The sequence below is a fragment of the Schistocerca serialis genome, chromosome 4 (genome assembly GCF_023864345.2).
Source record: "Schistocerca serialis cubense isolate TAMUIC-IGC-003099 chromosome 4, iqSchSeri2.2, whole genome shotgun sequence".
In the NCBI taxonomy this organism is placed as follows: domain Eukaryota; kingdom Metazoa; phylum Arthropoda; class Insecta; order Orthoptera; family Acrididae; genus Schistocerca; species Schistocerca serialis.
Window position 1 is genome coordinate 593,488,144 of NC_064641.1, and position 26,978 is coordinate 593,515,121.

At 43.4% G+C, this 26,978-nt stretch overlaps 1 protein-coding gene across 1 annotated transcript in view; it reads left to right on the forward strand.

The window, feature by feature from the left end:
* Positions 1-26,978, forward strand: part of LOC126475349 (echinoderm microtubule-associated protein-like CG42247) — a 335,583-nt gene that overhangs the window by 144,657 nt on the left and 163,948 nt on the right. The window contains exon 5 of the mRNA XM_050103159.1: positions 18,719-18,863. Within this exon, the coding sequence (XP_049959116.1) occupies positions 18,719-18,863 (145 nt within the window). The remainder of the gene's footprint in view (positions 1-18,718; positions 18,864-26,978) is intronic.

Below are 26,978 nucleotides of genomic sequence, written 5' to 3' on the forward strand. Positions count from 1 at the left end.
GGTGACGTCAGCAGGTAACCTGTCAAGAGGCGCACATGCTGCCTGGCTGCGGAGCTGCAATTACTCCAGTGAAAAAGGAAACTCATCTCGAAGTAACCTTTCACCATCTGTCTTTGGCCATCCAGTTTTGTGCAATGAAAAAAGTCTAGAGTTGCCTCCCCCCAATCCCATTTTCTCCTGCTTCCTTCCTTGTGTGCAAAGTGGCCTGCAGAGGTCACTTTGCTCTCTAAAACTGTCTCCTCCCTCGAAATTTCGAAGAGTTGCCACCCTTTTATGGTGGCGGTGTACGAATGTCTTTCGGAATGAGAATATCTTTTGTGCATTATTTTTCGCCACTCTTTCTTATGTTCTGTAAATGTACTGTGGACATACGTTTGACATTATTGGAGATTTGTATTCTACCACTGACTGCTCTCATGTCCTCATTTAAATGTGCATGAATCTGCCTAATATCAGGTCATAGCCCACAGTAATCAAAACTACAATATGTCTGAGACAGATTCATCCGATTTCACAAGACTATATCTTCTACTTGTCTAATGATGATGATGGTGATGGTGAGGATGGTAATGATGATACGTTTGGTGTGGGTGGACAACTAGAACCTCTTTAGCGCTCGAACTAAAGTAGTATGAGACGAGTGCATATAAAGAGTGCAAAATTGTGAAAAACCTGATATACAAGGAAAAACTTAAATAATCCGCTAAAAGCATGAGCGTCCACACACACACACACACACACACACACACACCGACGAAAATCGCGTACGTTGTCAGACTGAGAACTAGCAGGAAAAAGAAAAATTCGGGGTAGAGAATTAAAATAACACAGCGGGTAGCTATGGCTGGATGATCGCTGGAGTAAAACGGACGTGTCAGCCACTCTGCAACACAATAGCATCTCCAGCATAAAAGCTTTGGCTCGAGTCCAGAGACATACAATTTTGAAATCTTCACGACATACGTCTCGTCATCAGCTAAATTAAAGGGGAGATCTCCAATTAAATTCGCTGTACCATTTCATCACAATATAAAGGGTCCAGTCACATTAATGTAACCACAGCTTATGTTCGTGGTCAACGTACAATAACCACTCAAAGGCGGTTGGCAGCGCTAGCAGTGGAGAGTATATTAAGTGTGTCTTGGGGACTCGAAAGACAGTGCAGCCGTTGTCATGCGGACACGGAGTGGCTTAGTTGACGTCCAGAAAGGCTTGATCATTAGCGTTCGGGCCAAGGATGGAAGCATTTCCAAACATTTCTAAGCTGTTCGCGTGGCGCAGTAGTTAAAGTATACCGTGTATGACAAAACGGCGCTATCCAAATCAAGCGGCAGGGGAACTGTGGTGCACCACAGAGTTGAGAGGAGATGTATACGGGTGCAGAGGCGCAAAACTGTCGGGCAACCGACCGCCCATATGAACCAAGGGGCTACTAACATTGTCTCCTCAACGACCGCTGAGCGAACGTTGCTACGTGTGGGTCTCGGCAGCAGGCACCTGCTTCATGTACCCATGTTGACTGCTGTTCATCGGTGACGAAGGCTGGAACTCGAAAGCCAGTACCACAGCTGGAAGTGCACTCAGTGGTCACAGGTGGCGTTTTCAGATTAATCAGCGTTTATGCGTTTGTACGGCTTGAAATACCCAAGAGCAAACACCCTGCAACTATCGTCGGAAGTGTCCAATCCGGAGGAGGGACCATTGTAGTCTGACGAATGTTTTCGTGGCATTCCCTGAGAGACCTTGTCATTCTGGAAATGCACAATGGATCAACACAAGCTTGTTTTTCCTCGGCACGGTGGCATCTACCAGCAGGACAATGCAACATATCACAGCGCGAAATTATACACTACTGGCCATTAAAATTGCTTTACCACGAAAATGACGTGCTACAGACGCGAAATTTAACCGACAGGAAGAAGATGATGTGAATGCAAATGATTAGCTTTTCAGAGCATTCACACAAGGCTGGCAACGGTAGCGACACCTACAACGTGCTGACATGAGGAAAGTTTCCAACCGATTTCTCATACTCAAACAGCAGTTGACCGGCGTTGCCTGGTGAAACGTTGTTATGATGCCTCATGTAAGGAGGAGAAATGCATACCATCACGTTTCCGACTTTGATAAAGGTCGGACTGTAGCCTATCGCAATTGCGGTTTATCGTATCGCGACATTGCTGCTCACGTTGGTCGAGATCCAATGACTGTTGGTTGAATATGGAATCGGTGGGTTCAGGAGGGTAATAGGAAACGCCTTGCTGGAACCCAACGGCCTCGTATCACTAGCAGTCGAGATGACAGGCATTTTATCCGCATGGCTGTAACGGATCGTGCAACCACGTCTCGATCCCTGAGTCAACAGATGGGGACGTTTGCAAGACAACAGACATCTGCACGAACAGTTCGACGACGTTTGCAGCAGCATGGACAGTGGACGTTACATTTCAGATGTGTTACGACCCGTGGCTCTACCCTTCATTCGAGCCCTGCGAAACCCTACATTTCAGCAGGTTAATGCACGACCGCATGTTGCAGGTCCTGTACGGGCCTTTCTGCATACAGAAAATGTTCGACTGCTGCCCTGGCCAGCAAGTTCTCCAGATCTCTCACCAACTGAAAACGTCTGGTCAATGGTGGCCGAGCACCTGGATCGTCACAATACGCCAGTCACTACTCTTGATGAACTGTGGTATCGTGTTGAAGTTGCATGGGCAGCTGTACCTGTACACGACATCCAAGCTCTGTTTGACTCAATGCGTAGGCGTATGAAGGGCGTTATTACGGCTAGAGGTGGCTGTTCTGGGTACTGATTTCTCAGGATCTATGCACCCAAACTGCGTGAAAATGTAATCACATGTCAGTTATAGTATAATTTATTTGTCCAATGAATACCCGTTTATCATCTGCATTTCTTCTTGGTGTAGTAATTTTAATGGCCAGTAGTGTATGAGACGGGGTTCGAATAGCACTGGGATGAGTTTACTACACTACACTGCCATCAAACTCCCTGGGAGAAATGCAATCGAGAGTCTGTGGGACGTCGTTGATCGAGCTGTTGGTGCCATGGAGACTGAGCCGAGAAACCTAGCGGAGCTGGCAACTGTACTGGAGTCGTCGCAACTCCAGACCCATGGCGGTATCTTCCAGAACCTCACTGACTCTCTTCCTGCACGACTCGCAGTGGTCTCCGCTGTTTTTGACAGATGTCCACATTGATGTGACTGGACAGTGTAAAATGCAGTCGGTGATTTGCACGCCAAAGAATCCTCACGCCGGAGTGATCTGCATGAGGAACGATGAATAAAGATAGAAACGTAGGGTAATTTTAACTTACGAATAGAAACCAAAAGTTTACCTGGGTGCTGGTTGTGAGATGTCGGTTGATGTGGTTGTCGGTAGGTTTCCCCCGCATGCAATTAGCTAGTTCTTCCGCTCTCTCGTTCATTACCCGTTGTGCGTCGAGCCGAGACTGCGAGAACACAGGAATAAAAGGCGTTATCCGTTCTGCGTTTCAACAGGTGCAGTTCAGTTGCAACTGTGCGGCGTGATTTTCCCTTAGTGCACATCGCCGCACCTCCTACAATATAAGGGGCGTTCTGATTTTGCATTGCACCATTGGCTTCCAAGATCGCCCTATCTCGCAGTATGTGTTTTCTTTTGTGGAGTTTCGTGAAAGGCTCCGTCTTTGCGCCTCCTCTTCCAACAACTTCTGGAGAACTGTGACGCAGCATAGTAACAGCAGTGACTCTAGATGTGCTCTCAACACTACGGGGAGAGCTTTATTATCTTATGAAAGTTTGTCTTGTGTGCGGTGGATGGTACCTGGAATCTTTGTAATAAGCTAAATGAAAAAGTTTATACATAACGTTATTCTGAAAATAATCCAAATTTCTGTGCGCCTACATTAAAAGATATACCCTTGTAAAATTGGATTGTTGTCTTGAAAATGGGAGTTTTTTATTCCTTTGCGTAAGTTAAAATCAACACCATTTTTCTGTCTTAATTCATGTAAAAGACGTAGTCTTGTGAAACTGAACGACTTTGATAGGCCTTGTTCTTTGCAACGGGGAAAATGTGAGCAATGGAAGCGTTTCAGGACAAGCAGTGCATCTGCTCCCCCCACCTCCCTCACCCTAGGTACCCATAAATTATCTATATGGTAAAATCTAAAATTTCGAAAACTGTTATTTCTTCAGTTAAACTAAATAAAATTCACAAATTCCCATACGTCACTTGCGATGGAGTGTTTATATTTCAGTCTCACACCGCAATACGTTTTTATCTAGAGCTAATCAACTTTAATATATTCTGCAATCATTGTGCGTCAGTAGCTATTTCAATTATGCTTGCCATGTTGTTGTTTTTGCTTTGTTGTTGTGGGCTTCAGTCCTACTACCGATCTGCTGCAGCTCTCCACGCGCGACTGTGCACTGTCCTCTTGGTCTCCCTTTACAATATCCACCCCCCCCCCCCCCGTCCTCACTTTTCCACTATCAAACTGCTGATTCCTTAGGACATGTCCTATCAACCGATACCGTCGTTTCGTCAAGTTGTACCAAAAAATAAATTCCTTGTCCCCTCAGTTCGATTTAGTACTTCATTATTAGTTATTAGTTATATGGGCTACTCATCTAATCTTCAGCATTCTTCTTAGGCACCAAATTTCATAGACACAATTTTCTTCTTGTCTAAACTGATTATCGTCAACGTTTAACTTCAATACAAGCCTTTAATCCAGACAAATGCAATCTTAAAACAATTATTAATATTTAAATCTATATTCCACGTTAAGAAATTCCACCTTTCCGGAAACGCTTTTCTTGCTATTGCCAGTGTACATTTCATAAACATCAACTAGTATAATGTCTGAATTTAGCTGCTTATGAGGTCGTTTTCAAAGCTGTCCACATTCCCGGAAAACTATTTTAACCTCTACAGCGGTTAAATCTACCGACCAAACGACCGATGTCTTCAGCACCCTTTTTTCTTAGTTTCAGATTGACCCTACATTTTCTGTCCCAGTTTCATTTATTTTCAGAATCAAGAACTACCCTCCTCTAACTTAAGCCAGTACAAAATAACTAACCCAACGTAGATTAGGCCAGCCATGAATCTTCATACTTTCTCTTACCGTATTGTGAGTCTTGGAGCTCAAGACTGCTGATGGACCGACCTGCAGCGTACCATAGTTACCGCATAAAGCGGGAATCTGAAACCAACTCTTGGATAAAGGCCACTTATAGACTTCTCCATGCTACACGGCATCCCTATGTAGGCACCCGTGTCGCTCCTGCAAATTTTTAATATAATATTTATCCCTATCATTAGGACAAGTCTTCCTATCTCTTGAAGCCTAGCAAAGTAGTTCGTTGGATTTTCGTCCAACCGTTCACTTTACAACACTCCCTACCCATAAAATCTACTTCGTTTTCATTACGGTGATAATTACGTCTAGACTATTTCCTAAACCATTTATTTAAAATGAAACATTTCAGAATGTAACTCGTTGAACGCATTGAACTGCGATTCATGGCCCTTGGTTAAATGAATAACCACAGCGGAAGGAAGCTAACTATGTGTCAATCAGTTCATTGCTGTAATCGGCTGTCCTAGTGTGTTTGAAAACATCCATCCCAATCTTCTACGGAATCTTTTCATTTAGGCACCTAACAAAAACCTGATCCTTTCAAATAACAATATTTGTGTATAACTGAAGTAGAATGTACTGGAAAACCCACGCCTTTGTCAACCTTTAGGCAGCAATGTTTGAAGGGAGTGGTGTATAGAAATGTCAACTCTCCGTCTCCAGGCAAGCATGTGCCCTTCTGAATTATTTTGGATAAGTAAGGCCTCGGTATAAAAGCTATGAAACAACTCGACACAAAGGTAAGTAAAACTTTTTAAAAATTAGTTACTCTCTCCTGTTTCACCGCTATAAGCACACTAGACATTTAACAACAACCAACATGTCTGTAGTCTATGACAATATTTTCAATTGCCATCTGGCATGGACTTCACTCGTTAGTTGCATTTTATCTTAATTTTTTCTTCAAGATTTATTTTTAATACTTTTCAAGAGTCACATTAGATTAATAACTGGACACGTGTAGATGCATTTAGAGTAATTATATATATATATATATATATATATATATATATATATATATATATATATGCTGCATCACTGCTTTCAGTAAACATGTGAATAATCTGGTATTTATCCCAGCGAAAGATGTTCCACAGATTGAAGATACAGGAACTTATATATCCTTCTTTTTCTCCAGAATTAATACGAGGCTCCGGAGCGGACTATTGTTGTATCGAAATTGTTGTATCGAAATTCGTTACTGGCAGAATGAACTTTATTCTTTGCTTGTTTGGAAGACCTTCAGTTGCAAAGGCAAACATCACGGTTCGAGTCCCAGTAGTGTTTTAATCTGTCAAAAAAATCTTTAGATCTGTTTTTCAAAGATAAATGTTTCGGGAATTTAGACATTGTGGTTCCATTTCGTACTCTAGGATATTTTATAGCAGTTAACAAAAATTTCAAAGATTTCTTGTCATGAAATCGAGCACGTATCGTAAATTGTTAAGGGCCTTGCCTAATGTTATTATAATATTAAGGTAAATGATCTTCCAACAACTAGTATGTGTGAACCGTAAGATAGCAGTTGGACTGTAGAATTCAAAACTGATATTTGTCCCCCAGTGCATTTTGAAGTTTGGGCTGAATTTCCACCCGACTAGAGCCTCAGTTTATTTCTATTATTTCTCATATACATTAGAAAACTTCGTGACACAACTTTTCAAGATTAATAAAGACGACGTAAATGCTGTATTCACTGTCCCTTCGCAGCAACAGGGGCGTATTAACCCAACATGTTGTGACCGTTCCTCCATGAACTGCAAACACTTTATTGATTTTGAGTTATTGTAGTCCATTAGAATAATCTTATTTAACATTCTCTTCGGTAGTTCAATTTTGCATGCTATTGTCGCAGTTTCATCTAGCGTTTTACAGAGCAAGCGAGAGTAGTCATATGGTTGTAATTATGACGTCGAAGAGGAAATGTATGTACCTCGTCCAGTTGCTCATGAGAGGCGTCAACAACCGTATAGACAAGATGCCGTGGCGCGTTGGAATTAAACCAATATTCTAGAGCGGCCGCAAGATACAAGATCTATTGGGGCCCACAAAGGATTCCGTAGATGCTGTTCACACTGTAAGCACCTATGAACCTCGGCGTGAACTCAGTGAAGATTATTTGAAAGAAACGTGAGACCGATTCGCATGAACGCTACGTGCGTCTGGGGCAACACAACAAATCACTGTAGCTATACACCACCTGCGATGCGATGCGTTCTACAGAAGCCCCTTTACTTTCTCTGACAGCAAGGTTTGCAGTAGCGTAAATTAGGGAAGCTACTGAAATATTTAACACGCCAACAGCATGAACAGGGAGGATGACTACAACTTACCGAGGGCTGGCTGCCAGCAACCTCTCTTCTACGGGCAGCGTATTTTCATCATTCAGCAACTCTACATGACCAGCGTTCAACAGTTTAAACAAGCGCTCACAAGAGAAGAGTCGCATGGCATTGTTTTAATTGATATTTTATCCCCTTCGCCCAATATGGGCGGGTGATGGCCTGTCAGCGGTACAACATTCTGCTCTTCAGCCAAGAGCTTCTAAAAAGATAAAGGTCGTTGAGTAGGAACTGTGAAGATGAGGGTAGATGTTGGGGTAGGCAGTGGGAGGACAGGAGGTGGCTATGAGTCTGGTATATGGTCAGGCCGTGGAATCAAGAGAAGAAAGGATAGGGTGTGATGGGGAGGAAATAGGAGAGGAGATGGATGAGGTAGAACAGGTAAATACCTGGTCGGAATTCATTGTCTGGAAGGTGGAATCAGTTGAAGTCGCTGTAGTATAAGATGCGGAGTGTGTGTAGGAGCTGGGACGGTGGAACGTGTAAAGATGTGGTAGCACACCACGGTTGGTGATAGGATGGGAAACAATTCGAATCTACGAGGGTCACTCCAAAAGAAATGCACACTATTTTTTTAAATCCATCTTTTATTCTACATGTTTGAAAGTTTTACAGTGTGTACGTCCTTTAGGAACAATATTTTCATTTCTCCACATAATTTCGATCCTTCTCAACTGCCTTAGGCCACCTTGGAACCAGCGCCTGTATACCCGCACGGTAAAATCCTGGACCAACCTGTTGGAGCCACTGTTTGGCTGCGTGCACAAGGGAGTCATCATCTTTAAACCTTGTTCCACGAAGAGAGTCTTTCAGTTTCCCAAAGAGATGATAGTCACGTGGAGCCAGATCAAGACTGTAAGGCAGGTGTTTCAGTATTGTCCATCCGAGTTTTGTGATCGCTTCCATGGTTTTTTGACTGACATGTGGCCGCGCATTGTCGTGCAACAGCAAAACATCCTGCTTTTGCCGATGTGGTCGAACACGACTCAGTCGAGCTTGAAGTTTCTTCAGTGTCGTCACATATGCATCAGAATTTTTGGTGGTTCCACTTGGCATGATGTCCACAAGGAAGAGTCCTTCGGAATCGAAAAACACCGTGGTCATAACTTTTCCAGCAGAAGGTGTGGTTTTGAATTTCTTGGGTGAATTTACATGATGCCACTCCATTGACTGCCTCTTCGTCTCTGGTGAAAAATGATGGAGCCATGTTTAATCACCTGACACAATTCTTCCAAGAAATTCATCTCCACCATTCTTTTACTGTTCCAAAAATTCGCTGCATACTATTTTTCTTGTTTCTTTGTGAGCCACTGCCAACATCCTGGGAACCCACCTGGCACAAACCTTTTTAACGCCAACACTTTCAGTATTCTGCAAACACTTCCTTCCCCTACCCCAACGTAGCGTGACAATTCGTTCACTGTGATGCGTCTGTCAGCAGTCACCAATTCGTTAACTCTCTGCACATTGTCTGGAGTGTGTGCAGTACGAGGCCTGCCGCTACGAGGACAGTCCTTAATATTGCCGTGCCCGCTTTCATCACGTAACCTGCTTACCCACCGGCTAACTGTACTGCGATCGACAGCAGCATTTTCATACACCTTTTTCAACCTCTTGTGGATGTTTCCCACTGTCTCGTTTTCACAGCACAGGAATTCTATGACAGCACGTTGCTTCTAACGAACGTCAAGTGTAGCAGCCATCCTGAAGACATGCTGTGACGGCGCCACTCACGGGAACATGTTGAACTAAGTTTGAAAAAGAGTGGGAAGGATGTATCTACACACTGTAAAACTTTCACACATGCAGAATGAAAATTGTATTTTTACAAAAATAGTGTGCATTTCTTTTGGAGTGACTCTCGTAGTTTGTGGATAGTACAAATGTGGGTAAGGAGCGGTCGGACATTGTTCAGAAGATAGTGGCTCCATGTGCGGGAAAGGAAGCGCATGCGAAAATCGAGGCGGAGTACATGGCGTTCAAGGATTTTAACTGGGTTATAGAACATTGGTGGGGCAGATATCCATGGCACATCTGCATAGAAGAGAATGCGTCGGAGCAAGTAGTTTGGTATCGATGCCCCGCTGCAGGAAAACACTAGTCCAGGGTATAAGTGCCCGATTCACTATCGCCTGCCTGCAGAGTAGCACAGGAAGAGCCCGACCAACAGCCACCGCTTTATAGGAATCTCAGTTCGAAATATCCAATGGGATCACAGAATGTGAGATTGGTAGTCATCTGATTACCGAAATAGAGCGGTATATAGGGGAGACAAACGCAGCAGTTAGTCGCCGTTAGAAGACTGCTCCAAAGACAGTCAAAACGTCTGTGGTACAGTGCAGTGTTTTATAATGGCGTCGCCTACCACTAGAGAATGATTTGATTCATAGAGGAACAATTGGTTGTAGATGTGAAATCGTCATTACTGACTGTTCAGTTGACACTGATTGCTCGGTACCCTGCCGACACGATTTTCAGTTACACGTTACTCCCACTAATGTGAAGAAAGACAAAATGCTTTATTCTGCACTGTTAGTTTCAAACATGGTCCATTTTCAAGTATATCCACAGCAACAGATGTATACTGACTGGAAGACATCGAAACAGTTCAGAAGAAGGCAACTCTTTTTGTATTCTGTCGAAACTGGAATAGTGTGTCATAGACATGACACGCCAGTTGTCTTGGCAATCATTAAAAAGAAGTGTTTTTCGTTGCGATAGATCTTTTCACGAAATTTCAATCATCGAATTTCTCCTTCGAATGCCAAAATAGTTTGTTGACACCCACTTGCTTACGGAGAAATGATCATCGTAATAAAATAAGAGAAATATGGATGTAGATATAGATACATCTCCATGCTATGCGTTTTTGTGAATGACATCGATGTCCACATCTGTTGCTGTAGATGCACATGAAAATGGACCGTGTAGAAAACCAGTAGTGTGAAATAAAGTATTTTAAGATACGGCCTGGTAGAATAAAGCCTTTCCTCAAATATATCGATGCTGTGATGACCACCGAGAAGAAAAAAGAATCTCTCTAATGTTCTTGTAATGTTTACATGATCATACAGTTTTACAGAGTGGCCTATTGAACATGAGTGTGACACAGTGGTTAGACGACTGCACTACTCACGTTAGCCACCAGAGGAGGTGGCGCAGTGGTGAGACAACGGATCCGTTATGGAGGTGGTCTCTAATTCACACACGGACATACATGTTCACGTTTTCTGTGATTTCTCTAACTAAGGCGAATGCCGTTATACGAGGGTTGGAACTTAAATAGTGGCAACTATTTATTCACAACCGATACAAACGAGTTACATGTTTTCACCTGTTTCTGTCCTTCAAAGCAGTCACCAGCGTTGTGTAGAACCCTTTGCCAGCGATGTGGAAGGCGTAGTATACCGTTAGCGGAGCCTGTTCTGTTGATGGTGCGAATGGAGCGGTCTAAAGTTATGGTGATTCTCGTGTACGCCTGTGATAGTGCTATCCTAACGCATTACGTTCCTCCACGGCAGACCGTCAAAGCACGGTATTACTGTTCGTTTTTTGGAGCATCACCTGCGACCAACTTTGCGAAAGAAGCGGCGACACTTTCGGCGCAACCGACCCATCATTTTGCACGACAATGTGCGGGCGCATATAGCGCCAATTGTGGCAGCTCTGTTCGGTCGATGGGACTGGGAAGTACTGTACTCCCACCATACTCCGCGGACTTAAGTCCTTGTGACTTTGATTTGTTTCCGAAGATGAAGGAACCACTTTATGGCATTCGCTTCAGAACTGTTCCAGAGATTCGACCGGCAGTAGACTGCTCCATCAACAGAACAGGTTCTGCTAACGGTATACTACGCTTTCCACATCGCTGGCCACGGGTTCTACACAACGCTGGTGACTACTTTGAAGGACAGTAACATGTGCAAACATGTATCTATTTTGTATCGATTGTGAATAAATAGTTGCCACTATTTAAGTTCCAACTCTGGTAGTTAGCCCATTTCCTAGCTCATACTTCCAGAACTCGAAGTTGTGCACCATCTCTAACGACCATGTCGTTGACAAGACGTTAAACACTACCTTTCCCTTTTGCACTTTAACCATTACGAAGCGAGAAAAAGAACCCTCGCGGTGCAGAAAGTGTGGAGAGCAATTTTAGAGAAAATTTTCGAAGGCCACTTGACTTAATACCTCGAAAAAATCACACTGGACTCGCATTCGGGAGGACGACGGTTCAATCCCGTCTCCGGCCATCCTGATTTAGGTTTTCCGTGATTTCAGTAAATCGGTACAGGCAATTGCCGGGATGATTGCTTTGAAAGGGCACGGCCGGTTTCCTTCCCCATCCTTCCCTCACCCGAGCTTGCGCTCCGTCTCTAATGACCTCGTTGTCGACGGGACGTTAAACACTAATCTCCTCCTCCTCCTCGCAAAAATCAGCGATACACTAGGGTCACTCCAAAAGAAATGCACACTATTCTTGTAAAAATACGGTTTTCATTCAGCATGTGTGAAAGTTTTACAGTGTGTAGACACATCCTTCCAGCTTGTTTTCAAACTTCGTTCAACCTGTTCCCGTGAGTGGCGCCGTCACAGCATGTCTTCAAGACGGCTGCTACACTTGACGTTCGTCAGAAGCAACGTGCTGTCATAGAATTCCTGTGCTGTGAAAACGAGACAGTGGGAAATACCCACATCCAATCCAGTTCACCCAGGGAAAAAAATTCAAAACCACACCTTCTGCTGGAAAAATTATAGCTGCGATGTTTTTCGATTCCGAAGGACTCTTGCTTGTGGACATCGTACCAAGTGGAACCACCATAAATTCTGATGCATATATGATGACATTGAAGAAACTTCAAGCTCGACTGAGTCATGTTCGACCACATCGGCAAAAGCAGGATGTTTTGCTGTTGCACGACAATGTACGGCCACATGTCAGTCAAAAAACCATGGAAGTGATCACAAAACTTGGATGGACAACGCTGAAACACCCGTCTTACAGTCCTGACCTGGCTCCACGTGACTATCATCTCTTTGGGAAACTGAAAGACTCTCTTCGTGGAACAAGGTTTGAAGATGATGACTTCCTTGTGCACGCTGCCAAAAGGTTGGTCCAGAATTTTACAGTGCAGGTATACAGGCGCGGGTTCCAAGATGGCGTAAGGCAATTGAGAGGGATACAAATTATGTGGAGAAATGAAAATATTGTTCCTAAAGGATGTATCTACACACTGTAAAACTTTAAAACATGTAGAATAAAAGATGGATTTTAAAAAAATAGTGTGCATATCTTTTGGAGTGACCCTCGTATTATACAGAGTGTTACAAAAAGGTATGGCCAAACTTTCAGGAAACATTCCTCACACAGAAAAAGAGAAAATATGTTATGTGGACATGTGTCCGGAAACGCTTACTTTCCATGTTAGAGCTCATTTTAATACTTCTCTTCAAATCACATTAATCATGGAATGGAAACACACAGCAACAGAACGTACCAGCGAGACTTCAAACACATTGTTACATGAAATGTTCAAAATGTCGTCCGTTAGCGAGGATACATGCATCCACCCTCCGTCGCATGGAATCCCTGATGCGCTGATGCAGCCCTGGAGAATGGCGTATTGCATCACAGCCGTCCACAATACGAGCACGAAGAGTCTCTACATTTGGTACCGGGGTTGCGTAGACAAGAGCTTTCAAATGCCCTCATAAATGAAAGTCAAGAGGGTTGAGGTCAGGAGAGCGTGGAGGCCATGGAATTGGTCCGCCTCTACCAATCCATCGGTCACCGAATCTGTTGCTGAGAAGCGTACGAACACTTCGACTGAAATGTGCAGGAGCTCCATCGTGCATGAACCACATGTTGTGTCGTACTTGTAAAGGCACATGTTCTAGCCGCACAGGTAGAGTATTCCGTATGAAATCATGATAACGTGCTCCATTGAGCGTAGATGGAAGAACATGGGGCCCAATCAAGACATCACCAACAATGCCTGCCCAAACGTTCACAGAAAATCTCTGTCGATGACGTGATTGCACAATTGCGTGCGGATTCTCGTCAGCATACACCTGTTGATTGTGAAAATTTACAATTTGATCACGTTGGAATGAAGCCTCATCCGTAAAGAGAACATTTGCAATGAAATGAGGATTGACACATTCTTGGATGAACCATTCGCAGAAGTGTACCCGTGGAGGCCAATCAGCTGCTGATAATGGTTAGGTTAGGTTAGGTTAGGTTAGTGTTGTTTTAACGTCCCGTCGACAACGAGGTCATTAGAGACGGAGCGCAAGCTCGGGTTAGGGAAGGATGGGGAAGGAAATCGGCCGTGCCCTTCCAAAGGAATCATCCCGGCATTTGCCTGAAACGATTTAGGGAAATCACGGAAAACCTAAATCAGGATGGCTGGAGACGGGATTGAACCGTCGTCCTCCCGAATGCGAGTCCAGTGTGCTAACCACTGCGCCACCTCGCTCGGTCTGCTGATAATGCCTGCACACGCTGTACATGGTACGGAAACAACTGGTTCTCCCGTAGCAGTCTCCATACAGTGACGTGGTCAACGTTACCTTGTACAGCAGCAACCTCTCTGACGCTGACATTAGGGTTATTGTCAACTGCACGAAGAATTGCCTCGTCCATTGCAGGTGTCCTCGTCGTTCTAGGTCTTCCCCAGTCGCGAGTCATAGGCTGGAATGTTCCGTGCTCCCTAAGACGCCGATCAATTGCTTCGAACGTCTTCCTGTCGGGACACCTTCGTTCTCGAAATCTGTCTCGATACAAACGTACCGCGCCATGGCTATTGCCCCGTGCTAATCCACACATCAAATGGGGATCTGCCAACTCCACATTTGTAAACATTGCACTGACTGCAAAACCACGTTCGTGATTGACACTAACCTGTTGATGCTACGTACTGATGTGCTTGATGCTAGTACTGTAGAGCAATGAGTCGCATGTCAACACAAGTCCCGAAGTCAACATTACCTTCCTTCAATTGGGCCAACTGGCGATGAATCAAGGAAGTACAGTACATACTGACGAAACTAAAATGAGCTCTAACATGGAATTTAAGCGTTTCCGGACACATGTCCACATAACAACTTTTCTTTATTTGTGTGTGAGGAATGTTTCCTGAAAGTTTGGCCGTACCTTTTTGTAACACCCTGTAGAACGAGATGGTCATATTCTGCACCTAAGTGAGTCCAACTGTGTATGCAAAAGAACTTAAAAGTGTTAACATCGCATCGCTGTAGTACACGTCCTCCACGAAGACTCTGCGCTTCGCAGGCTCAGCGTTCATGCGAGTAATGCAGCAGTTTCCATGATCCAATAGGGCACGTCTGGCAGAAGACGGTTCTCGCGTCGCCGCCACGCGCGGGGCTCGGTCTGCGCGGTGGCGTGACCGCCTGCCTCCGGAATAGCTGGCGGACATGATGCATACATTAGCGCCGCGATAGCGCCGAAATATATACGGCGCCCATCCGGAAGCAGGCCGCTCAAAACCCACTACGTGACACCCCAAGGCGGCCCGAGCTGTCGCAAATGCGCCGTATCCTGTTCCTGGCCCTGCGGCAAGAGTTCGCGCAAACCTCTCAGAGTGACTATAAACACGAAAATGTCTCTGTAACGCTTTAGTAAATATCCTGCTATACGTGTGGCTACGGGGAGGAAAGAGGGAGGCTATATGTAGATCACCCGTACTCTTTAACAGGAGAACACTGACCTCTCGTTCCTAGTCATGAGTCATTTTGACACACAGTAAGAAATCTTCATAGAAAGAGGCACTTTTCCCGTAATGCTTGTCTGTATTATCAAGCGCTGTTATAACTTGAGAAATAATGCTAGTGTCGCAGACTTTCCTTTGAAAGAAAGAAAAGCATTTCCTCAATCCCGGCTCTTAACAGACTCTAGATTTCTGCTTACACTACCTTCAATACGTAATCCAACACCATTAATTGCAAAATATAGTCGATCATCTAAAAGGAAACATGTCTCATTAAGAACAGGATACACTGTTCGTTAAAGAAATCAATATCTATATTACAACACAGTTAGTCCTAATACATGGTATCTAAATAATACTGGAACATCACGGAAGGAAAATAGCAAGTACGATAATTACTGAAAGTAAATCGAATGTAGGTGATTTAAAGTCATTTTACTGTTTCCGAGTCAAAGGATTCTCTTTTTGACTTAAAAATCTTGACTGCTTGGTGCTCCATGCTCCACAGCTTTCAGGTATGCAGGGTGGTCCATTGGTAGTGACCGGGCCAAATATCTCACGAAATAAGTGTCAAACGAAACAACTACAAAAAACCAAACTTGTCTAGCTTGAAGGGGGAAACCAGATGGCGCTATGGTTGGCCCGCTCGATGGCGCTGCCATAGGTCAAACGGATATCAACTGCGTTTTTTTAAAAATAGGAACCCCCGTTTTTATTACATATTCGTGTAGTACGTGAAGAAATATGAATGTTTTAGTCGGACCACTTTTTTCGCTTTGTGATAGGTGGCGCTGGCAAAAACATATGGCTCACAATTATAGACTAACAGTTGGTAGCAGGTAGGTTTTTTAAATTAAAATACAGAACGTAGGTACGTTTGAAGATTTTATTTCGGTTGTTCCAATGTGATACATGTACCTTTGTGAACTTATCAGTTCTGAGAACGCATGCTGTTACAGCATGATTACCTGTAAATACCACATTAATGCAATAAATGCTCAAAATTATGTTCGTAAACCTCAATGCATTTGTCAATACGTGTAACGAAATTCCTCTCAACAGCGAGTAGTTCGCCTTCCGCAATGTTCGCACTTGCATTGACAATGCGCTGACGCATGTTGTCAGGCGTTGTCGGTGAACCACGATAGCAAATATCCTTCAACTTTCCCTACAGAAAGAAATCCGGGGACGTCAGATCCGGTGAACGTGCGGACCATGGTATGGTGCTTCGACGACCAATCCACCTGTCATGAAATATGCTATTTAATACCGCTTCAACCGCACGCGAGCTATGTGCCGGACATCCATCATGTTGGAAGTACATCGCCATTCTGTCATGCAGTGAAACATCTTGTAGTAACGTCGGTAGAACATTACGTAGGAAATCAGCATACATTGCACCATTTAGATTGCCATCGATAAAATGGGGGCCAGTTATCCTTCCTCCCATAATGCCGCACCATACATTAACCCGCCAAGGTCGCTGATGTTCCACTTGTCGCAGCCATCGTGGATTTTCCGTTGCCCAATAGTGCATATTATGCCAGTTTACGTTACCGTTGTTGGTGAATGACACTTCGTCGCTAAACAGAACGCGTGCAAGAAATCTGTTATCGTCCCGTAACTTCTCTTGTGTCCAGTGGCAGAACTGTACACGACGTTCAAAGTCGTCGCCATGCAATTCCTGATGCATAGAAATATGGTACGGGTGCAGTCGATGTTGATGTAGCATTCTCAACACCGACGTTTTGGAGATTCCCGATTCTCGCGCAATTTGTTTGCTACTGATGTGCGAATTAGCCGGGACATCAGCTAAAACACCTAATTTGGCATCATCATTTGTTGCAGATCGTGGTTGACGTTTCACATGTGGTTAAACACTTCCCGTTTCCTTAAATAACGTTACTATCCGGCGAACGGTCCAGACACTTGGATGATGTCGTCCAGGATACCGAGTAGCATATATAGCGCACGCCCGTTGGGCATTTTGATCACAATAGCCATACATCAACACAATATCGACCTTTTCCGCAATTAGTAAACAGTCCATTTTAACACGAGTAATGTATCACGAAGCAAATACCGTCGGCACTGGCGGAATGTTATGTGATACCACGTACTTATACGTTTGTGACTATTACAGAGTCATCTATCACAAAGCGAAAAAAGTGGTCCAACTAAAACATTCATATTTCTTCACTTACTACACGAATATGTAATAAAAATGGGGGTTCCTATTTACAAAAACGCAGTTGATGTCCGTTTGACCTATGGCAGCGCCATCTAGCGGGCTAACCATAACGCCATCTGGTTTCCCCCTTCAAGCTAGACAAGTTTCGTTCCTTGTAGTTTTTTCGTTTGACGCTTATTTCGTGAGATATTTGGCCCGGTCACTATCAATGGACCACCCTGAACATTTAAAGAAATCTTCTGTACACCAAGAGCTGCCCTAGAAAGGTTTTATTTCCCAAAACCAGTTCTTGGGTTCATAACCTATCATCAGTGGCATCTGTTATAGAGGAACAAACAACTGCATGTGCATCGATTTCTTCAAAATGATGACTGTACAAAAATAACATCAATATAAGTCTACTTATATTATGCACTTCTATAGCAATGACAGGCTTGTCAGTTAAGACGACAGGATCTGAAATAATTCCTACAACATAGTACACAGTTTGTGATGTATGTTAGTGCTGTCAAATTTTAGGTAGTAGCAGTTCTTGATAATGTTTGACATAACCAGTAGTGCAGTTCTTCCTGTGAAGTTGCTGCGTACAGGAGGAATTTTCAAAAGAGTACATAGCGCGTTTTCCTTCTTATTTCTTCTGTAAAGTAATAAAAGTTACACGCTTCTTCAACACTACTCACAAAATTTGTTGAAAGTTGTGCTATTGGTGTAGTTCCAGAATGAGATTTTCACTCTGCAGCGGAGTGTGCGCTGATATGAAACTTCCTGCCAGATAGGAGACGAGGTACTGGCAGAAGTAAAGCTGTGAGAACGGGGCGTGAGTCGTGCTTTGGTAGCTCAGTTGGTAGAGCAATTGCCTGCGAAAGGCAAAGGTCCCGAGTTCGAGTCTCGATATTGGTGTATTTGCAACATTCAGTCCCATCACCTTATACAAACAACACAACATTTAAACTGATTTTACATGTGTAGAAACGTAGATAATTAATTATGCTCGAGAATAAATGTTTCCAGATCAATCTGTGGAGAAATTCTTCGCTTCTCAGCACTGAGAGGTCATGGATTCTTGTCGCGGCATCGAGCTGGACATCGTTTGAGCCTACGGAAGCTCCGAGGGTGGACGAGTAGCGTTTTATTACTACTCGATTTTTTCTAATGAGACTCCAACAAGTCTACTGCACTGTATTTCACATAGAAAAACACAGTATGTAGTAGGAACCGGTTGGTCCACACACGTGAGTCACCATGTGCAGTTTCCAGCGGCATTTTGGGGAGGTGCGACTGCAGTGAGATGACGTGCGTGTTGCAGTGTCGGACTACACGCTGCTGGAGGTGCTGAAGGAGGAGCCGATCCGCGTGACGATCCGCGGGATGCGGCGGACCTTCTACCCGCCGCTGCACCACCCGCCCAGCGACACCGCGCCGCCCGAGAAGCGCCTCCAGCTCGCCTGGGTGTATCCTTGCACGACCGCCTGGCCAGCAGCAGGCGCGCTGCGTCTGCCTGCTGGCTGCCTGCAACAGTAGCGGAAAAAAAATGCCGCACCATGAAGGAATTATCCGAAAGGGACGGAAATCGGTAGATGTGATGTACTCGTACGCGTACAAACAAATAAATCATTAGAATTTCAGAAAACTTGGGTGATTTAGTCGAGAGAAATAGCATCACAAATTCAGCAAGTCAATAATGCGTTGAACATTTTAAGGGAGGTAGGACGTCAAACGGGCTGACTTGGAGCAGGAGAGGCACTACAGGACATTTTAATTTCCACGGTCTATACTTATACAAATAAATTTATAAAACTTTTTCAGCATGACCAGGAAGGATTCGGGATTCACACCCATAGCAGTGGAAGTTCAAAAACGTAACAAAATAATTTTTTCTTATATCTGAAATTTCATCTGTTTTTCGCTTATTATTGGTTGCATTTGTTCCTATAGGTACACTTTTCTTCACAACTAGGAGAGATTTTTCGATGAATTTTGCACAGCATACGAACCATAGTTACAGGTGTATAAAACTCTAGAATTTTCCAAATTTATTAAAAACTGTGGTAAAAATTGAGATAATTAACTATAAAATTTGAGTTTTTTCTAAACATGAAGTTTAAAATGTAAAAGCATATTCATTTTTTCATAAATTAAATAAATTCTAGAGTTTCATACACCTGTAACTATGGTTTGTATGCTGTGCAAAATTCATCGAAGGGTTTCTCCTGCTTATGAAGAAAAGTGTACCTACAGCATCAAATTCTGCCAACAGTAACTGAAAAAAATTATGAAATTTCGCATGTAAAAAAAAATATTTTGTCATGTTTGTGAACTTCCACTGCTATGAGTGTGAATCCTGAATCCTTGCTGGTAATGCTGACAAAGTTTTATAAATTTATTTGTAAACGTGTAGACAGTGGAAATTAAAATGTCCTGTGTTGCCTCTTCTGCTCCAAGTCGGCCCGTTTGACGTCCTACACCCCTTAAAGAACATAGTTCTTATATAGAAAAACAGCGATCTGTAATTATTATAAATAAACTGGAACCAGTCTTGATCGCTTAACTTTATTAATGGTGACAGGTTTCGATTTTTTCATCAGATCATCTTTGGGCCTGCAATAAACAGGAATTGATATGAGCATATAAAGGACGAAATCATATATTCATCAAGCAGTAAATAACACTGATATACCATGAATGTCTGCCGCAGGCGGTGGCGCGTGGCAATCCTCTTGTTTGTGGCTGGTGGTGTACTGCACTTGAAGAACACCAGCCGCTGACTAAATACATGAAGCCCCGCCCACGATTATTGGCACAATGTCATTAATTTTATGCTCATGATAGCCATCGCGTTGCATCCTATGCAGACCAACGACCGTAACGGTAATAAAGCTCCTACTTTATAAAACTTCTGTAACATTCCACTACTGAAATCGCATATCAGACGTAACAATTTAGAAGTTACTTTGACGAGATGTCTTTCAATTAAAATGTTAATGGTAACAGGAACTCATGTGCATATCACTTACTCATATCATGTACTTACTGATCGACCTTCATTAGGTCTCCCTGGCAACCTTAGAGCGACCAGAACGCTTTCTCAACAGGTAGCCTTGCAATGGTATTTTCGCGTTCTCGTGAATACGGTACCAGAACGTTTAAGTTCTACCACTGTAAAGACGGAAGATCCGCGATTCGGAATGTCAGAACTGTGCAGCAAGTAGCGGCAGGAACACCACACAAAATCACGCAGCACTAGCGCTCCAAACCATCGACTCTCGGAGAGAGATTTTAACCGTATTCAACCCAATTACCAGTATCGAACTATTTTTCTCCGAATCATACAGTTTGTGGGAAAATCAGTGAGAATAATTACTTCTGGAAACCTTTTATCAGACAAAGCCTGTTATAACAATAAACTGTTTCGCTTAATAAAACGGCCGCCAGCCCAAATCGGGCACAGTGTCTATACAAAAAGATGAAGTCAGTTTTCAACACTGAATAAATAACTACTTTCACTTATTACGGTCACTTGGCAGTAAGTACTATTAATCCCACTTTATGTTACTTATTGAATTTATCACTATACTTCAGTAACTATTTAAAGAAGATACACATATGTTTCAACAAGGAAAAAAAAAGATATAAAACCTATAGCTATCATTCATATGAACAAAACTATTATTTAACACGATTATATTTCATTTCTTTAGGACTGTTATTTGTTACCGTTTTACTAACACCAATATTTGTCTGGCTTTCTTTGACATGGAGAAGCAACACGAACAATTACTGTTAAGATTATTGTAGTTAAACAATTATGTTACTTTACTTTCAGAAATACTAATGAAAACTTATCCTCATGGTCTCGCAAAGTGGTGGCCCTTAAATTGATACGTGCAAACTTTAGTATTTAATAATGATTTCCAGAATTTACTACCAAAACAGTACTCTTTCCAGTAATTTACTATTATTCGAGCTTCCATAAACATCATGATTCTCAGAATAAATTCGTTTAGGTAAGGACCCTACTGAGGTAAATGACATAGGAAAATCACGGTTAAACACAAAGGTACATTTAACACTTATATTCCACTGACTGAAGATGGATGGTTCATACTGTGATACACTTCTAAATAAAGTATTTTGCCTGTTACTGATGTCGAAGTTGGCGTGAGACGGTGCTGCGTAGTAACATTGCGCAGGTACGGGTCTTAATGTACACAGCTTTGTCTTCCTCTTGGTGGCGACGATAAAATTGCAAATTTCTGAGCTATTAATTTGTTGCCGTACTGCGCCAGTCATGTAGAACACGTCCGAGGCCAAAACCCAGTCTTGCAGGTAAACTCGGGGCCTCTAGTGCTTGACCAACGTACTGCGTGTTCACCACTGTATATGCCACTTGCGCGCCAATTCTCACTCGCGCGCCCCACCATTTTTCCATTCCACCACAGAACGGAGTTCCGTTATACCTATGATCCCTACACCTTTTCAATTTACACTTCTGCTTACTAAAAAACCTACGTATGAACCATTTACAATTGCATGACAGCATATACATACAAAATTGACATAATTAATTACAGTTTTACTTGAAATATTACATAATTATTTACAAAATATGTTTTAATACATTTATGCCGCCAACGTCAAAGAGGTTATTTTAAACAGATAAACTACACTTAACACAAGCTTACTCTCCTTATTGTATTTGCTTAATTTTTCATAATAATTATGGAACAAAAAATTTTAAAATATACAGATTAATGGCAGTATTATATTTACAATAGAATTACAGCCTCTTTGGCCCTAGTAAGACGAGTCGGTAGCCATGGTTACTAGAGTGGCATCCTTGCTATCATCTTTGGCTCTAGTAGGACGAGTAGATAGCCAAGGTTACTACAGTGGCGTCGTTGCCATCATCTTTGCGTTGATCGATAACAGTACATGATAGAGGGCCACACTGTTTAGGTCGCAGTAATTACCTTTTTACACAATATTTTATAAGCTATAAGATTTTAGCGTGTTTTATAAGTCCTGTAGATGGTAATAATGACTTAAAGTAACTACCACGTTACTTTCTTAAGCGGCAGAAATGCAACTTACGTGATTGGCTATCCGTGACGTAATGCCGGAGACGGTGGGCGGGGCTTCATGTATTTAAATAGTGGCTGGTGTTCTTCACGTGCAGTACACCACCAGCCACAAACAAGAGAATTGCCATGCGCCATTGCCTCCGGCAGACGTTCACGATATATCAGCGTTATTTACTGCTTGATGAATATATGATTTCGCCCTTTATGTGTTCTTATCAATTCCTGTTTATTGTTGGTCCGAAGACGGTCTGATAAAAAGATCGAAAGCGGTCACCATTAAAAAACTTAAGCGATCAAGACTGCTTCCAGTTTATTTATAATAATGCGTTGGTTCACTTCTGGCCTTTATACAAGCAGTTATTCGGCTTGGCACTGATTGACATATTTGTCCTCCAGAAGGACATAGTGACAAATTCTGTCCAATTGGCGCGTTAGGTCGTCAAAATTCCGACCTTGTTGGGGGATCCTGTCCATAGTGCTCCAAACTTCTCAATTGGAGAGAGATCGGGCGACCTTGTTGGCCAAGGTGAGGTTGGGCCAGCATGGAGACAAGCTGTAGAAATTCGTGTGTGGAAGGCCATTATCTTGTCGAAATGTAAGCCCACGATGGCTTGCCATGAAGGTCAACAAAACAAGGAGTACGATATCGTTGACGTACCGTTGCGCTGCAAGGGTACCGCGGATGACAACCAAAAAGGGTTCGGCTATAAAATGAAATGACACCCATGACCATCACTCCCTGTTGGCGGGCCGTGCGCGGGGGACAGTCGTGTAGGTATCTCGCCGCTGCCCAGAGCGTCTCGAGACACGTCTTCTCTGGTCTGGGGACTTAGTTCGAAGTGAGACTCATCACTAAAGACAGTTCTACACCAGTCAATAAGATTGCAGACGAAGACGTGTCTGGAGACGTCCCGAACAGCGGTGGGATACCAACCTGACAGTCGCCCGGCATACGACCCGATAGCCAGGAGCGATGGTCTGGGATGACATTTCATTTCACAGCAGGAGCCCTTTCGTCGTTATCCGCGACGTCCTTAAGGTACAGCGGTATGTCGACGATATTCTTCGCCCTGTTTTCAAATGGTTCAAATGGCTCGGAGCACTATGGGACTTAACTTCTGAGGTCATCAGACCCCTAGAACTTAGAACTACTTAAACCTAACTAACCTAAGGACATCACACACATTCATGCCCAGGATTCGAACCTGCGACCGTAGCGGTCGCGCTGTTCCAGACTCTAGCGCCTAGAACCGCTCGGCCACTCCGGCCGGCTCGCCCCGTTTTGTCGCCCTTCATGGTGAGCCATCCTGGGCCCACATTTCAGCAAGACAACGCCCGTCTGCACACGGCGATAGTTTCTGCTGCACGTCTTCGGCTTGCCAAATCCTACCTTGGCCAGCGACGTCGCCGAACCTCTTCTCGATTGAGAACGTCTATAGCGTTACTGGCAGGGTCCTTCAACCAGCTCAGGAGTTTGATGATCTAATGCGCCATTTCGACAGAACTTGGCACGATATCCCTCAGGTGGACATCCAACGACTATATCAATCAATACCAAGCCCAGTTACTGCTTGCGTAAAGGCCAGAGGTGGAACAACGCAATATTCACTTCCTCAGTTTGCGAAGCTTTTTCTCATGAATAAATAATCTAATTTTTCTGAAATTGGAATAATTTCTTTGTCAGTACATCTGCATCACGTCTATCGATTTCAGTTCCATTCGGATAATTCCCTCGTGGTGCGTCGTTTAGCGTGTATATTAGTACAGCATAGCTGTTTCATAGGGGAGGGGGGAAGGGAGACAGCGATAGAGAGCGAGCGAGACAGAGAGAGAGAGAGAGCGTTGGGAGAGATGGGAGCGATGATTTTGTTGTTTGGTCCCCTTCCCCAAATCAACCAACCAAACAGAGAGAGAGAGGGAGTGAGTGAGTGAGAGAGAGAGAGAGAGAGAGAGAGAGAGAGAGAGAGAGAGTAGTTCGACAAATCAAAAATGTGTGTCTGCTGGAAATGTAATATCACATCTGGAACAACCTGAGATGCTGTACGCGTGTGAGTACTTGTTTCTTACCTCATATTAGAGTGAACCTGAACTCCACCGATAAACATTTCGTAGTCTGCTTACATATATTTTTCTGAGTATTTTTGCTGTAGTGGAGATAACAGTGGAGGTATAAAGTGACTGGGGGTTGTGCGGGTGTAAATACTCAGAAAGTCTTAAATAATTTTTTTACCATTCCCAACAACTCTGAGAACATACACGAAACCATGCAACTATGGTATTCAGCGCTCAGTTTTCCAAAATGCTAAACTTAGTATCCAACACAATAAAAGAAACGGTAAAATAACCTGCCTCTTTTAATGTAATCAATCTTACAATGAAGGGGGCAAGAAATATTATATAAAATATAAATACCAAACAGTAAAAGGACAGAAAGAAAACACGCAATAATCTATTTTATAAGGGGACCGCGCCTACTCGTTATCACTGATTTCGTCCAAATTTACTTATATGGAGGGCTTGGTCAGACATGAAATTGACAGAAGTGGGGGCTCCGAACGGCCAGGCATTTAGAGAAAATATCCATTTCGCGCAGGTCGGCCGAAGCACGAGTCATACACGTTAGTCTAGCTTCCACGCAGTGGCTGGCGCAGCAGAAAGAGGGGAAAACGGTACTCCGACGGTCGTGGGTCGATTTCAGTTTTAAATGTTTACCTTTCTTAGACTGAAAAAAGGAGAAATAGTGTTCAATTATTGTAAGTACAATATATGAGTGACGCGCCCAACTGTTACAGGGAAAAGAAAGAACCATCGGAAAAATGCTCCTATCGGAGCACACAAAAGGAAAATATACTCCAGTTTAAAATGATCTAGCTGAAATATGCACTGCAGTCTAGCGGTAGCGTCTCTGATTGGTAACCAAAGCGTCCTCGGCCCCTTGTTAGAACCCCGCCATCCCTTAAATTTCGAATAAAAATCATCAGCAATGGCGGCCGAAGACGTCTGGCATAAGAAGTCACCATCATTCAACCAACGGCCTTGTCAGCGAGGGCGGAGAAGCAGACAGATGTCCAGGGCACTCTCTTGCCTTTAGGATGGGAAACTGCCGCTAAGAGCGAAAGAATCAGCAATGATCAACGGCATGAGGATGCAGAAGGCAATGGAAACCACTGCATTAAAGACACACACAGGAAGTGTAGCCTGTAGTTAAAAGAGTGTCATGATGATTGCTCCATTGGCAACGGATTTCAGACTAGTACCCCATTCGGATCTCCCAGAGTGGACTGCCACCGGGGAGGTGACCATGAGAAAAAAATTGAATAAGCAACGAGAAGATAAAATTCTGCAAGTCACGGCGTAGAATGTCAGAAATTTGAACATGGTAGAGAAGCTACGAAATCTGAAAAGGGAAATGCTAAGGCTCAAACTGGATATAGTGGGGGTCAGTGAAGTGAAATGGAAAAAAGACAAGGATTTCTGCTCAGATGAGTGTAGGGTAATATCAACAGCAGCAAAAAATGTGGTAACGGGACTAGGATTCGTTACAAATAGGAAGCTAGGACAGAGAGTGAGTTACTGTGAACAGTTATAGGGCTGTCCTCGTCAGAATCGACATCAAACCAAGCCCGACAACGATAGCTCAGGTATACATGTCGACATCGTAAGCTAAAGATGAAGATACAAAGAAAGTATATGAGGAAATTGAACAGGTAATTCAACACGTAAAGGGAGATGAAAATCTAATAGTTATGGGGGACTGGAATGCGGTTGTAGGGAAGGAGTAAAAGGAAGGCTTACGGGCGAATATGGGCTCGGTAATTGGAATGCGTTCTGCAATAAATTTCAGCTAGTAATAGCGAATACTCTGTTCAGACATCACAAGACGAGGGTGTTCACTTGCTTACATCATGGTCAGGCAGAGATTCCAAAATCAGATACTGGTTGTGAGGCGTACCCAGGAGCAGATATAGAATCAGATCACAATTTAGTAGTCACGAAGAGTAGGCTGAAGTTTAAGACATTAGTCAGGAGGAACCAATGGGCAAAGAAGTGGGATGCGGAAGTGCTAACGAATGAAGAGATACGCTTGAAGTTATCTGAGACTAAAAATACCGGGATAAAGAATACCTCAACAGGCAGTTCACTTGAAGAGGAATGGATATCTCTAAAGAGGGAAAGATGTTGGAAAGAATGACATAGGTACAGAAAAGGTAACTGCGAAGAAACCGTGAACGATAGAAGAAATACTTCAGTTGGTCGACGAAAGAAGAAAGTACACAAAATTTTCAGGGAATTTCAGGAATAGCCGGCCACGGTGGCCGAGCGGTTCTAGGCACTTCAATCCGGAACCGCGCAACTGCTACGGTCGCAGGTTCGAATCCTGCCTCGGGCATGGATGTGTGTGATGTCCTTAGGTTAGTTAGGTTTAAGTAGTTCTAAGTTCTAGGGGACTGACGACCTCAGATGTTAGGTCCCGTAGTGCTCAGA